The sequence below is a fragment of the Stenella coeruleoalba genome (assembly GCF_951394435.1).
Source record: "Stenella coeruleoalba genome assembly, chromosome: 1".
Taxonomy (NCBI): Eukaryota; Metazoa; Chordata; class Mammalia; order Artiodactyla; family Delphinidae; genus Stenella; species Stenella coeruleoalba.
The window spans coordinates 142,459,599-142,472,669 of record NC_137169.1 but is presented as its reverse complement, the minus strand read 5'-3'; the positions used below and the strand labels follow the sequence as shown (position 1 = coordinate 142,472,669).

The following is a 13,071-nucleotide window of genomic DNA, read 5'->3' as shown; positions in this document are numbered from 1 at the left end:
CCTATCCTACACCATACACAAAAATCAATTCAAAATAGATTAAAAACTTGAATAAAACCTGAAACCATAAAACTCCTAGAAGAAAACATGGGCAGTAAGCTCCTTGACATCTGTCTTGACAATGATTTTTAGATTTAACACCAAAAGCAAGGGCAATGAAAGCAAAAATACATAAGTGGGATTACATCAAACTAAAAAGCTTCTGTGCAGCAAAGGAAACCATTAACAAAATGAAAAGGCAACCCATATAATGAGGGAAAATATTTTCAAATCATATATCTGATGAGGGGTTAATATTCAAAATATATAAAGAACACATACAACTCAACAGCAAGAAGAAAAAAGCCAATTTTTAAAATGGGCAGAGGAACTAAATAGACATTTTTTCAAAGAAGACATACAGATGGCCAACAGGTACACGAAAAGATGCTCAACATCACTAGTCATCAGGGAAATGCAAATCAAACCACAATGAGATATCACTTACACCTGTTAAAGAGGCTATGATTGTAAAAGCAAGAGATAAGTTTTGGGGAGAAAGTGAAGGAAAGGGAACCCTTGCGCACTGTTGGCGAGAACATAAATTGGTGCAGTCACTTTGAGAAAAAATATGGAGGTTCCTAAAAATTTTTTAAATAGAACTACCAAATGATCCAGCAATTCCACTTCTGGGTATACATCCGAAAGAAACAAAATCACTATCGTGAAAAGACATCTACACCCCCAGGTTCACTGCAGCATTATTCACAATCACTAAGACATGTAAACAACCTAAGTGTCCATAGACTGATGAATGGAGAAAGACGTTGTGGTGTATATATACACAATGGGATATTATTCAAGCATAAAAACAAGGAAATCCTGCCATTTGTGACAATATGGACGGACTTCGAATGCATTATACTAAGTGAAATATGTCAGACAGAGAAAGACAAATACAGTATGATTTCACTTATAATTGGAATCTAAAAAACCAAGCTCATAGATACAGAGAACAGATTGGTGGTTGCCAGACATAGGGGTGGGATGTGCGAAATGGGTGAAGGTGGTCAATAAGTACAAACTTCCAGTTATAAGAAAAATAAGTCCTGGGGATGTAATGTACAGCATGGTGATTATACATATCAATACTGTATTGTATATTTAAAAATTGCTAAGATATTAGATCTTAAAAGTTCTCATCACAAGAAAAAATATTGTAACTATATGAGGTGATGGATGTTCACTAAACTTATTCTGACTTCATTAATACACACACATATCATTTCATTTATATATACAAATATCATTTCATTTATATGTATACATATCAAATCACTACGTTGTGCCCCTTAAACTAATACAGTGTTATATGTCAATTAGAAAAAGAAAACTATTGAATACAACTCTGAATACAACAAAGACATCTGGGGATCTATAGCTAAGGAGCACAGGGAGGGAGGGAGTGGCTGAAAAATTACTAAGCGGAGACATCAAAGGTAGGGATTCTCTCAAAAACTGGGCTTAGCAGGATTCTTGTTAAAACTGAGCTAGGCAGGTCTGACAAGGTGATAGGCAAGGTGGAGGCCCAGTCGAGAAGAGGGCTCAGAGGAGCTTGAGTAAGTTTTGGCCAAGGAGAGAGTTGCTCTCAGGCTCAGCTCAGCACATGGGCCAGGATGGTACAAGACCTCATCAAAATCATCCATGCACATAGAGGGTGTCTCACACCACAGAAGGGTCAGTTTCCAAAGGACAGTAAATCCTCTTTCCCCAGATGGCAACACATCTCAGGGCCTTTCAGTACTGAGCAAAGATCTGTCCTTGGACATTGTTCCCCACCATAAATATTTAGGCCTAAACAGAGTATATCTGTCCTACCTTTTCTCCTCCCGCCCCAGGTACGTCCTCCCTCCCCACTCCTGTGAAATCCAGGAACTGAGTTCAGAGTACAGAGCTCAGTGCTGCTTCAGTCGTTAGGGCTCTTCAGTGATCTGGCCTCTTCCAGGAATGAGCTGGAGGAAGAAGGGACTTGAATGAATCTAGCTTCCCCAGAAAAAAGGTTGACTGGTGGTGATGTGCACCATGGTGGGGGCGGGCAGAGGGGAAGCAGTGGCGGGGCAGTGGGTTGGGGGCACAGAGTGAACAGCAACACAGCACAGAACAGCCAGGACTTGAGCTCCACGTGCTCCACAGAAAGGGCAGCTCAGGGGCACTAAATTTTGTTTACTTCTGTTTACTTCCCTCCCTAATTTCTCTTCGGAAATTTAACAGGAAAAAAGTTGCTTCTCTACTTTAACGGTTAACTTTAAAGTGAGCATGATTTTTCAATTTCATCATTTCCAAACTTCACCCAGGGATATAGCTAAGTGAACACTTTTACCTCACAGGGTACTGGGAGTGGAGGTGAATTTCAGGCCCAGAACCCAGCAAAGGAGAGTGGAGAAGGAAGGAACAGCTGCTCTTCACAGGGCACCAGGCGGTCCCCGGGCAGTCACTGGCCATCACACCTCAGACGGGCTATCTGTGTAGCTTATGATGGCCCTACCCCACCAATGACAGGGGGTAACATCTGTGGAGTCCGACTGCACCTCTGCTAGTCTATCAGAAAGGGTAAAGAACAACGAATGACAGTGACTGAAGCTTTAATACAAAATGAGACAAGCCCTGGAAGCAGACTCAGAAATACCAAAGAAAAAGTACAATTGAGAATCACATTTATTAATATGAAAGAAACCACAAAATTGTGAGTTCATTCATTCTCATATTACATCAGTGAGAATTCTTGCTCTAGTCATACCAAAATAGTTCAAAAATCACTGGCATCTAATAGAATAGTTTCGTGATTCCATCCTCCCACTCTCAAAATTCCATTCTCTTTCAAATCCCATTCTCTTCTTTATCGTACTTAGAATTCGTACTTGGTGTATCTGTCAGTTACAATTACTTTTACCTGGCTTAATAGAGGCATAATCAAACATAGAAGCAAAGTCTATAGAATAATTTCCATTCTCCAATAAAACCCGATTCCATAATGGTGGGGTCAAAACCACACAAGCAAAAAGGCAACAGGACTCAATAGCAATGGAAAAACCAACCAATAAGAATCTGTGTGTTAACATGTCACTAATAGGAATTTGTATGTTAACATGTAAAGGCATATCAAGAAACCTGATGTTTCCCATGTCTCCTAAAACACAGAACGATAGGTAATAAAATATAAACATTCAAAAACATTGTGTAGCTTTTTAGCTGATTCTTTAAACGTTTTTTTTACATTCTTTTTTTATATTATTTTCCATTATGGTTCATCACAGGATATTGAATACAATTCCTTATGCTATACGTTAAGACCTTGTTTATCCATTCTAAATGTAACAGTTTGTATCTACCAACCCCAAACTCCCAGTCCATCCCTCTCCCTCCCTGCTCCCCCTTGGCAACCATAAGTCTGTTCTCTATGTCTATGAGTCTGCTTCTGTTTTATAGATAGGTTCATTTGTGCCGTATTTTAGATTCCACATATAAGTGATATCATATGGTATTTATCTCTTTCTGACTTATTTCACTTCGTATGATGATCTCTATTTGCATCCATGTTGCTGCAAATGGCATTATTTTGTCCTTTAGACTTTCTTTGTTCAACAATATTAATGTCAGGGATTGCAGAAGTGCCGTAGCTACCATAACATTAATTTTATCGGCAATTTTATTTATTTTAAAAGTCTTCATTATCTAAAATCTACATATGTTATTACTCCCAAATCACCTCTCATACTTTCCTTGCATTAACTCAGAGCATCCGTTAACTCCAAAAAGAGATTCATTTCTACGATGAAGATGGTCACAGGATGGGTAATAAGAATTTGCCCAGGTGGTGCTGCTGTGTTCATTAAAATCCTGATCAGTGCCTCCGGGATGCTGAAACCTGAAAAAATTGTAAGAATCCCTACTTACCTGGCTGTTTCTCTTACCAGCCATAAATAATTCAAACATGCACAAACCAGTCACTTATGAGGTTAAAATGCACAAAATATAAACTATGTCCTGTACCAAATTACCTCGGCAAAGGCCAGAGCCAGGGATCTCTCTCTCATATGACAGGTTGGGGTGCAGATGAGAAGAACCCTTTGGAAAGCAATTGGTCAAGATACTAAAAAATATGCCTACACCCCACGAGGCAATAATTCCACCTTTAGAAACCTAACTTATAGAAAAACAATTTTAAAATGAATATTATTGATAACAAAATTGGATATAGTTCGAGTGTCAAATACTGTAAAATGGTGTTTAAACCGTGCCACGTAATGTTACGAAGCCATCAAAAATGACATTTTAGGACTTCCCTGGTGGCGCAGTGGTTGAGAATCTGCCTGTCAATGCAGGGGACACGGGTTCGAGCCCTGGTCCAGGAAGATCCCACATGTCGCAGAGCAACTAAGCCCATGCACCGTAACTACTTAGCCTGCGCTCTAGAGCCCGCAAGCCAAAACTACCGAGCCCACGTGCTGCAACTACTGAAGCCCGCACGCCTAGAGCCCGTGCTCCGCAACAAGGGAAGCCACCGCGGTGAGAAGCCCGCGCACCACAAAGAAGAGTAACCCCCTCTCGCCGTAACTAGAGAAAGCCCGCGCGCAGCAATGAAGACCCAACGCAGCCAAATAAATAAATAAATTTTTTTAAATGACATTTTAATAGGTTGGAGGACTATGAAAGTGCTTATGATACCTAGTTTGTAATTCATAGATACGTATGCATAAGCTCGTAGTTCATAGATATACATACATGTGTGCGTACATATATCATATGATATGATATGTGGGCAGGGAATGTTGCCTGCCCTTCCAGTAAACAAAAAATGTTGCCCACCATTCTGGTTCTACGAGGATCAAGCCATCAGCAACTGCAGAAGCCCAAGGAAGGTGTGCCCTGAGGAGAATTCAGGATGGAGAAAAACAGAAAGCATTCCGTGCTTTGAATACTGGCCCTAGATCATTAAGGTGCATAACTAAGGAATAATTTCAATGAGCCCAGACTCTTGCACCTTCCCATAGGCAGAAAAGCACTAAAATCATTAACTTGAGATGTCTACTCTTTGTGATTAGCAATCATCTTTTGAAGTTCGACTACATTTTTTTTTTCCCCAGCAAAACACTCATATATATCCTGGCTTCTCCATTATCTCTTCAGAGCAGTTCCTCAGAGCTAGCTCAGAGGCTGTCTCCCAGGCTATATCCTCAGTAAAATCCCCCAATAAGACTTAACTCACAACTTTTACGTTGTGTATTTTTCTTCAGTCGACAGATACATATTTGTATATATATAAATTATATATAATATATATCTGCATTATATATGATATATAATCATACAGATCATGATATAATATAGATCACGGCTACCTTAAACAGACAAAAAACAAACCAAAATAAAATTTACAAATGGTAACAAGGGGTGGTTTTTTCTTCTACATTTCTGGTGTCTTCTAAATTTGCTGTGATGAACATGAATTGCATTTATAATGGAACAGATAAACTTTTGTATAATTATATTTTAAATTGATTTAAAAAAACAACTCAAGTAACCCTGGTGCAAGTATTAACAGCTATTTTTCTTAATGGCTTTAACCAACCTGTTGGGTAAAGGAGACCCTCCGGAATCAGAAACTACAGTAGGCTCACAATCAAAGTAGGGGAGCCCAACAGAAATGCCCACCAGAGAGGAAACCTCTCGGTGCCCTGGGGGGCGGACAGCAGGGATGACCATGTTCCCCTGATGGGACTCTGAAGGGCTGGCCCTCAGGGCACTCGTGGAGTAGAAGACTGTTCAGAGCAGAGAAGCAGGAGAGAGCCATCGGGAAGCGCTCAGGGTTTGGCAGGGGAGTGGTGATTTAAAAAAAGCTGAAAAGTGATTTTAAAAAAGCTGAAAAGGAGCTTAGGACCAAAGGGCAAACAGCACCCACGTCACGCTGAGCATCTGGACACGCCACACTGCCTCTCCACGCCCGTGACCTCCACCCCATTTAAATCACATGCTGTCACCCCTGCCTGGCCTTTCCCCTCCCCTCTCACCTGCCTCCTGTCCATTCCACACATGGCTCTCAAGACGATCTTCCAAACGCACCGTTTTGATCATGATTTGGGCTTACACATTTTCCACAGCGACCTTTACCGGTAAACTAACTTTCAAGAACCTGTAATAGGCTTCAAGCCTCCTCTTGGTCACTGACCTATCTGAGCCTTTGTTTCTTGCCCCGGAAAATGCTGATTATCACATCTATCTCACAGAGACCCTAGAAGGACTACAAAAGATAATACCTTATCTTAGGCTTTCTAACACAAGGGCTCTGGGAGCTAAGATGATTGGAAATGGCTGAATGTGAGTGAAACAGGGGTGGGACACGGAGGGACTCACCTCCGTCCACTGCAACACAACAGGATCTGATTTTGAGGAGGTCTGAGACTGAGCAATACAGAGGACCCCTCACTGTTAAGGTACTTCAGAGGCCAATGGGTCCTTCAAATGCACACAACATGTGAAAGATGTTGGCTCAGGTACCCGTCCTGGTCCTGTGAATGGCGGCCTGGCCAGCAGGGACACAGGATCAGTTCCACTCAAGCTAGATGACTCAGGCTTGGGTCCATTTTCCCCAGATGCTCTTAGAAATGGTAGGCACTTGGGACTTTCACAATTTTTTTTCTCTAGCATTTACTGTATTTCATCAAATCCAAGATACATCAACCCTAAGATATATTATTCTGTGCACACCAAGGTTTTTCTAGAAGACACCCTGAAATGTTATAAGAAGCTTTCTGATTTCAGAGGTTTTAAAATGTGGGGAAAATAGGCATCCTCAGACTGATGAAATATGTAATGTGTAACATGTATGTATGATGTAATATGAAAGATGTAATATGGTTATGTACATGCCTGACCATAGCCAGGAGAAGTTTCTTTCTTTTTTGCCCAGCCTGTCTCATCTTTCTATTCACTATGGCACCTGAGACTGGGCCCTACATGGAGTACTTGTTGCAATGATGACAATAAAGATCGTAACTAATGTTTATGGACCACTTTCCATGCAATGCTACAACTTCATATGAATTAACCCTCAAAATAACTTGTATTGGTTGTTTTGGTGAGTACTATTTTTACTCCCACTGTGCAGGTAAGAGTACTGAGGCTTAGAGGGATAGAGGGATTAAATAACTCAACAGAGTTAGGAAAGGGAACTGCTAGGATTATAAACCCAAGTCTGCCTAAGGATCGATCTAGACTGTCTAAACCACTGTGCCACATTGTCCTGAAGGATGGTCAGGCAAGAAGGTGTGAAAGCCAGGTCAGAAATAAAGAGAAGAATGGTCAAGAGTTTTGGAGATGAAGGGACTTTAAGATCGGGGTTATAGATTTTAGGAGAAGAGTTACTTATAATCTTCAATTTGAAGTCTTCTGACTGACTTTCCCATTCCTATAATTTGGGGGGTAGGCATTATGCTCCAGGAGTCTGAATTTTATTTGGCCCAATGAACTCAACGTGAGAACACTATTTTCTTCCTTAAGATTCAGAATCCAGGCACCTTGTTGCACCGATTTTTTTCACACTATAAACCATATTTTAAAAATACATTTGATATGGACTTCCCTGGTGGCGCAGTGGTTGGGAGTCCCCCTGCCGATGCAGGGGACGCGGGTTCGTGCCCCGGTCCGGGAAGATCCCATATGCCGCGGAGCGGCTGGGCCCGTGAGCCATGGCCGCTGAGCCTGCGCGTCCGGAGCCTGTGCTCCGCAACGGGAGAGGCCACAACAGTGAGAGGCCCGCGTACCGCGAAAAATAAAAACTAAAGAAAATACATTTGATAACAAGCATTTGATTTAACATATTTCCCCCAAGTTGACTTTGAATAGTCTATACATTTCCCCTTCACTTTTCTATCACAGACACAAAAAATAAATACAGAACTCTCCAGAGCCGCTCACCTTCACTTTCTTATTCCTTCATGATGTTCCCTAATGAACTGGGACCCAAACCTGTCTTTCTGCTGGAGCTCCTGCATCCACATTTTATAACTGGATGTGTAAGGGAGGTGGAGGAGGCTGCAAGAATGCTGGTTGCTGCGGGGAATAAAAATAAGGGGCATTTTCCAGCTCCAAAGATCAGAACTCAAACTGCTCTTTCTCCCAAGAATTAAAGCAGCAAAACGTAAAAACATCTCAACACAAGAAAATGTGGTCATGGCGTCAAGGCACTGCATTCCAGAAGCAAAGATTGCCCTTTACCTAGTGGATCTGTCACTGTACCATCCGGTACACGGGGTCACCAACTTTCAGGCTTCCAATTTTTTCCACCGAATAGTAGATCCCAAAAAGTGGGGATGACTGGTAAATGGGCTTCTCGGAAGGATCACACAGGCGGTAGCTGAAAGAAGCAAAAATTCACCCTTAGGCACACAGAGGAAATAACCTAAGTGCTCGCAGTGGAATTCAAGCGTTCATTCTCAGGTTCTCTATAAATAAACAGCAAGCCTTTTCTAAAATGTGGACAGAGAAGTCTTGGCAATTAGTCAAACTGCAAATAATCCTGGTTTTTCTAGAAGTATCCTGAGAGTCTGAACAGTTTTTCTATGGCTTCGTTTTGAGCCCAAAAGAAGAAACTTGTACGTGTTACTTAAAATAAATACTTTGTTTGCATGTGTACTTCCAGCTTCACAACTCATGGAAATAAATGCCTGTACAATCTCAAAATGGACCTGCCCTGAACTCCAGGCTTCCTCAACAATTCTCATATTCTTGACATTGATTCTATCAAATAAATGTGAGTTGCAACAAAAATAAAATGACTCGAGGTCTTAATTTGGAAATACACATGTAAAGGTTATTAAAAATTGATGTGAGAGGGCTTCCCTGGTGGCGCAGTTGTTGAGAGTCCGCCTGCCGATGCAGGGGACACGGGTTCGTGCCCCGGTCCGGGAGGATCCCACATGCCGCGGAGCGGCTGGGCCCGTGAGCCATGGCCGCTGAGCCTGTGCGTCCGGAGCCTGTGTTCCGTAACGGGAGAGGCTACAACAGTGAGAGGCCCGCATACCGAAAGAAAAAAAAAAAATTGATGTGAGAGAGACGATAATTTCAAAATGTAGGATTATACAATTAAAAATTTGTCCAAAGCACTCGAAGATCCATCTAGAAAAAAAAGAGAAAGCCACAAGTACTCACGTACATTAAACAACAGACACAAAACAAGCAGAGAGCAGAGAGGTGCCCAGACAGAGTACCTACAGCCACAGCGGTTCAAAGGATGGGGGTAATACAGAAATACACTGGACACGTGGATGTTCTACCTTTTCAGGGTTTCCAGAGGCTCCTTCCTGCTGATCACTCCGGTATCTGGGTCCACCGTGGTCATAATGCACCTGTCACACAATAACAAAGGGTTAGGGGACAGTTAAGAACCGATGAGTGTGCCACGCGCCAGAGAGTCCTTACCTGGGACAAGCCAAAACCTTTTTCATTTCTACGTCGCCAATGAAGAGCTCACCCCAGGTGTCCTAGGAGAAAAGAAAAAGGTATTTTTTGAATTAAGGCTTCATCAGTCTTTATAGCAGTTTATTCTTTGGCTGGTCCTATGAAGCTAGCAGAAGAAAGCAGTGCAAGAGGATGCCACGAAGTATTCCCCCAAAAGGACTCAAATGGAGGCAGTGTGTTGGTGAGTCCGGGATCCAGCTCTTGACTTGGTCTCAGAAGCCTGCCCCTTTCAGCACAGCAAAACTAGATCTTCTCTAGGGGGTAGTTTGCCATGAGGACCGTAAACAACTCCAGGTCAAGTTCATGATAGATAATGAGAAGCGGAAAACTTGCAAGACTGCCCACTCTTTCCTTTTGCTAAGCTACAATGGAAGCCAAGTTACGATCCGATGGTTCTTTGATGAGTGAGACATGACCCAAGAAAAGTCAGTTCTGAGTTTCATCCATCCAACACCTCCACCTCCGCAGAGCAGCAGCCTGTCCCCTGCTCTGGCCAGTCACGGCCGCCAGCCCTGCTTTGCTTTCCCACCCTTGAACCGTGGTAGATCCTGCCAACGTCTGCCTCAGGGCTTCCATCAAACCTCAGGACTTTGAGGGAGGTACTGTTTTGGTCCCATTTTTACACAAAGATAAGGAGGTAAAGAGAGATTAAAAAGTTTTCTCAGGGTTGCAGCAGTTAGGTTTGAAAAACCTTTCTGATTCTGAAGCAGGACTTTTAATCACCCAGCTTCTAACTATACCCATCTATATATCTATCTACACACACACACACATACATATATACACACATATATGGAGGTTATACAGATTACATTATATATACATATACACATTCATATACACACACATATACACATATATATATGAGGAGGGTATGTTACAGCTCTCTCTTGCTAACAGGAAAGCCATCTATCTGCAAAGCTTGAATTTCACAGGACAATCCTTTGTCCAGGCCGCCAGAGGAGAGGCGGGAGGCATCGGGCTTCACTGGGGCTTCACTCCAGGCTCCATAAACCAACAGTACTTATAACTAGATGCAAAAAAAAAAAAAATGACCCTTGAAAAATTGTTTCCTGATCTCAACCCAAGGGAGGTTTTCGGAGACCATGGGTCTAACGGATTTGGTGAGAAATCAGCCTCCACGTGAGGCAATGAGGCATCTATTCCTCTCACCCACTGGGCTCACTCCCCCAAGGACAGGAGAGGAGAGCAGTCTGTCCCTGCAGGAAGCAGGGCAGAGCAGGGGGTGGGGCCTCTCATGTAACATTTCCCCCTCCCCACGGATGACCAGGCTCCAATCATGCTAGGGTCCTCTTTCAGGGATACACTAACCCCCCAGGGCCTATAGGGGTGATTCAGCAAAGGCACAAAAGGAAGTCCAGTGCCTAACTGGGTCTTCCCAACTCAGAAATCTCCTGCGGGATATGACTGAAGTAAGGAGGTCTCTGTGAACGCCCTGGGTTCCCAACCATCATTTATGAAACTGTTTCTGTGCGGAAATAAACTCTGCGTTCCAAACAACCCGTTAGGGGGGAACTGTGTAACCCTTGTAAAAGGCAAACCCACATAACGTAAAATGGAATCTCTATAGCCTAGCCAGGACTTTTTACAAGCAATGTTCAAACGCAAAACTGCAAGGCAGCCATAGTGCCTAGCTAACTTCCTGGAGGAAGGTGGAATATGACCAAGTAATAACAGCTCCTGCCTCGGGAAGTGATGGGCCTTGTGGTACCCTGGCCCGGAAGCGGCTAAAAAGGCTGGACGCACTTGGCCACACGAGGGCACTGCGGCCACAGTAACGTGAGCCCATCAGGCAGCCTGGGCCGAACCACGCCCCCACTCAGCTTTCCAAGTAGCTCTCCACCCCCGCGAACGTTCAATTTCTTTTTACAAGTGCTGAGCAATCGCATATTTCAAAACAACGTTATCTGTGGAAAGTCGGCCTCGTGACTGTGATATAAAGCAGGAAGTCTGAAAAGTTCAGTTAGGTTTCCTAGTTTAACAAGACATTTAATCTGCTCTTAACGCTATTACACAACTGAAGTACCCAGTTTAGAATAACAAATTACCCGTTTTCATATGAATTGTATGAAGTCCCCCAAATGCCAGTTCTAATTACCTCCTAAAATATTAATCAGTTTATATGATAACATCACCCATCCTGATCTGATTGTCAGCATTTTGGTGTACAGCCTTTAGTTGCAGTAAAAAAAAATTCACTAAGCAAATTAAGTTAAATGAAATTATTAATTATGTTATTAGAGAAAATAATAATGCATTTTAAATTGTAGAAAATTTAAATTAAAGAATATAGGAAATTAAATTTTCCATTACATTCTACTAGACGCCCGAGGTGTCTTCCCTAAGCACAGAAACAGCTCCAAGAGCTTACAGCTCCCCCTGCTGGTAGGCAGCCTCTCTGCAGCCTGGCAAAATCCAGGCCATTTAGAGCGAACACAGAAAAAACCATGGAGTTTTTGAGATGGAAGAAGAAAGGAAAGGAAGAAAGAAAGCAGGGAGAAAGGGGAAAGTACTATACATAAAGGGCTCAGCTCTGTGGAAGAATCCTGAGAATTTACTATTAATTTGCAGGCATTTTGTAAACACTAAATTAAGACTACATGGTTTCCTATCACAAGAAGCATCCAGAGAAAGACATAAAAGAAGGGTTTGGAGTCATTGCTGAGGAACACACAGAACAGCACAGGGGAGGATGTCTGTTTATTGGAGACCTTCATTGGCGTGCATATGGGCATGTGCCCAGCAAAAGCTAAAGGTGCGCCAGGAGATGAATCTCTCTCTCTCTCTCCATATGGCTATACACACACAGCTATATACATATAATTAGAGAGAGGAAATAGCTATATAGAGAGAATAGTTATCCATCATTCTCTATATATGTTATGGTTCTCTCTATATATGTTCTATGATTATATACATATATACTTGTGGCTATACGTACACAGGTATACATGGATATATACATATATTTGTAGAGAGGAAATAGATATATATCTATATATTCCATATTTTTCTATGGATATATATATATATATATATATATATATATATAGAGAGAGAGAGAGAGAGAGAGAGAGAGAGAGAGAGAAAGGAGAGTGCCAGGTGAGAATGTAGGCCCAGGTAAGCTCTTGAATAACCAACTAACCATAGACAGACAAGACATTTGAAAGTAAGAAGGAAAGACAGAGGGCAAAAGGCTGAGTGGGTCTGCTGTTTCGTGGTCTACAAAGGAATTCTCCTGAGGAGCACGGATCAGATCAGCAGTTCTAATCAGACCAACAGCTACAGAGCCTTTGGGCACCTATACCCCAGGTCCTGCCCGCCTACTACCACCTGAGCCCTTCCCCTCCCAAATCTCAGATACATGATCGGTGCTTTCCTTCCGCTGCTCCTGATTCTTTAATGGCTACTCATCAGTTCATTATACTGTGTCATACATACAATTGTTAGAAGAAGTTTTAGGCTATGTTGGGATAATTCGAAGGAATGAATAAGTAAATAAACAAAATTTTTGTCTAGAAATCTTTAAGTAATTTTCTGGCTTGGTATCAATGA

The 13,071-nt window shown here is 42.2% G+C and overlaps 1 protein-coding gene across 3 annotated transcripts in view; it reads right to left on the bottom strand.

Annotated features, from left to right (window-relative positions):
• Positions 1–2,598: 2,598 nt before the first annotated feature.
• The window catches only part of MTARC2 (mitochondrial amidoxime reducing component 2), a 34,864-nt gene continuing 24,391 nt past the window's right edge, over positions 2,599–13,071 (bottom strand). Inside the window, exons 5-10 of one of the 3 annotated variants that reach the window (XR_013828429.1) lie at positions 9,457–9,518; positions 9,312–9,383; positions 8,254–8,392; positions 7,954–8,088; positions 4,846–4,905; positions 2,599–3,904 (exon numbers count right to left, since the gene is read on the bottom strand). Coding sequence is in view for 2 of the 3 variants with exons in the window: in XM_079921933.1 (XP_079778059.1) it covers positions 8,266–8,392; positions 9,312–9,383; positions 9,457–9,518 (261 nt within the window). In the remaining variant the exon portion in view is untranslated. Of the gene's footprint in view, positions 3,905–4,845; positions 4,906–6,221; positions 8,089–8,253; positions 8,393–9,311; positions 9,384–9,456; positions 9,519–13,071 lie in introns of those variants that run through there. The other 2 variants (XM_079921933.1, XM_079921934.1) reach the window with 2 other exon arrangements.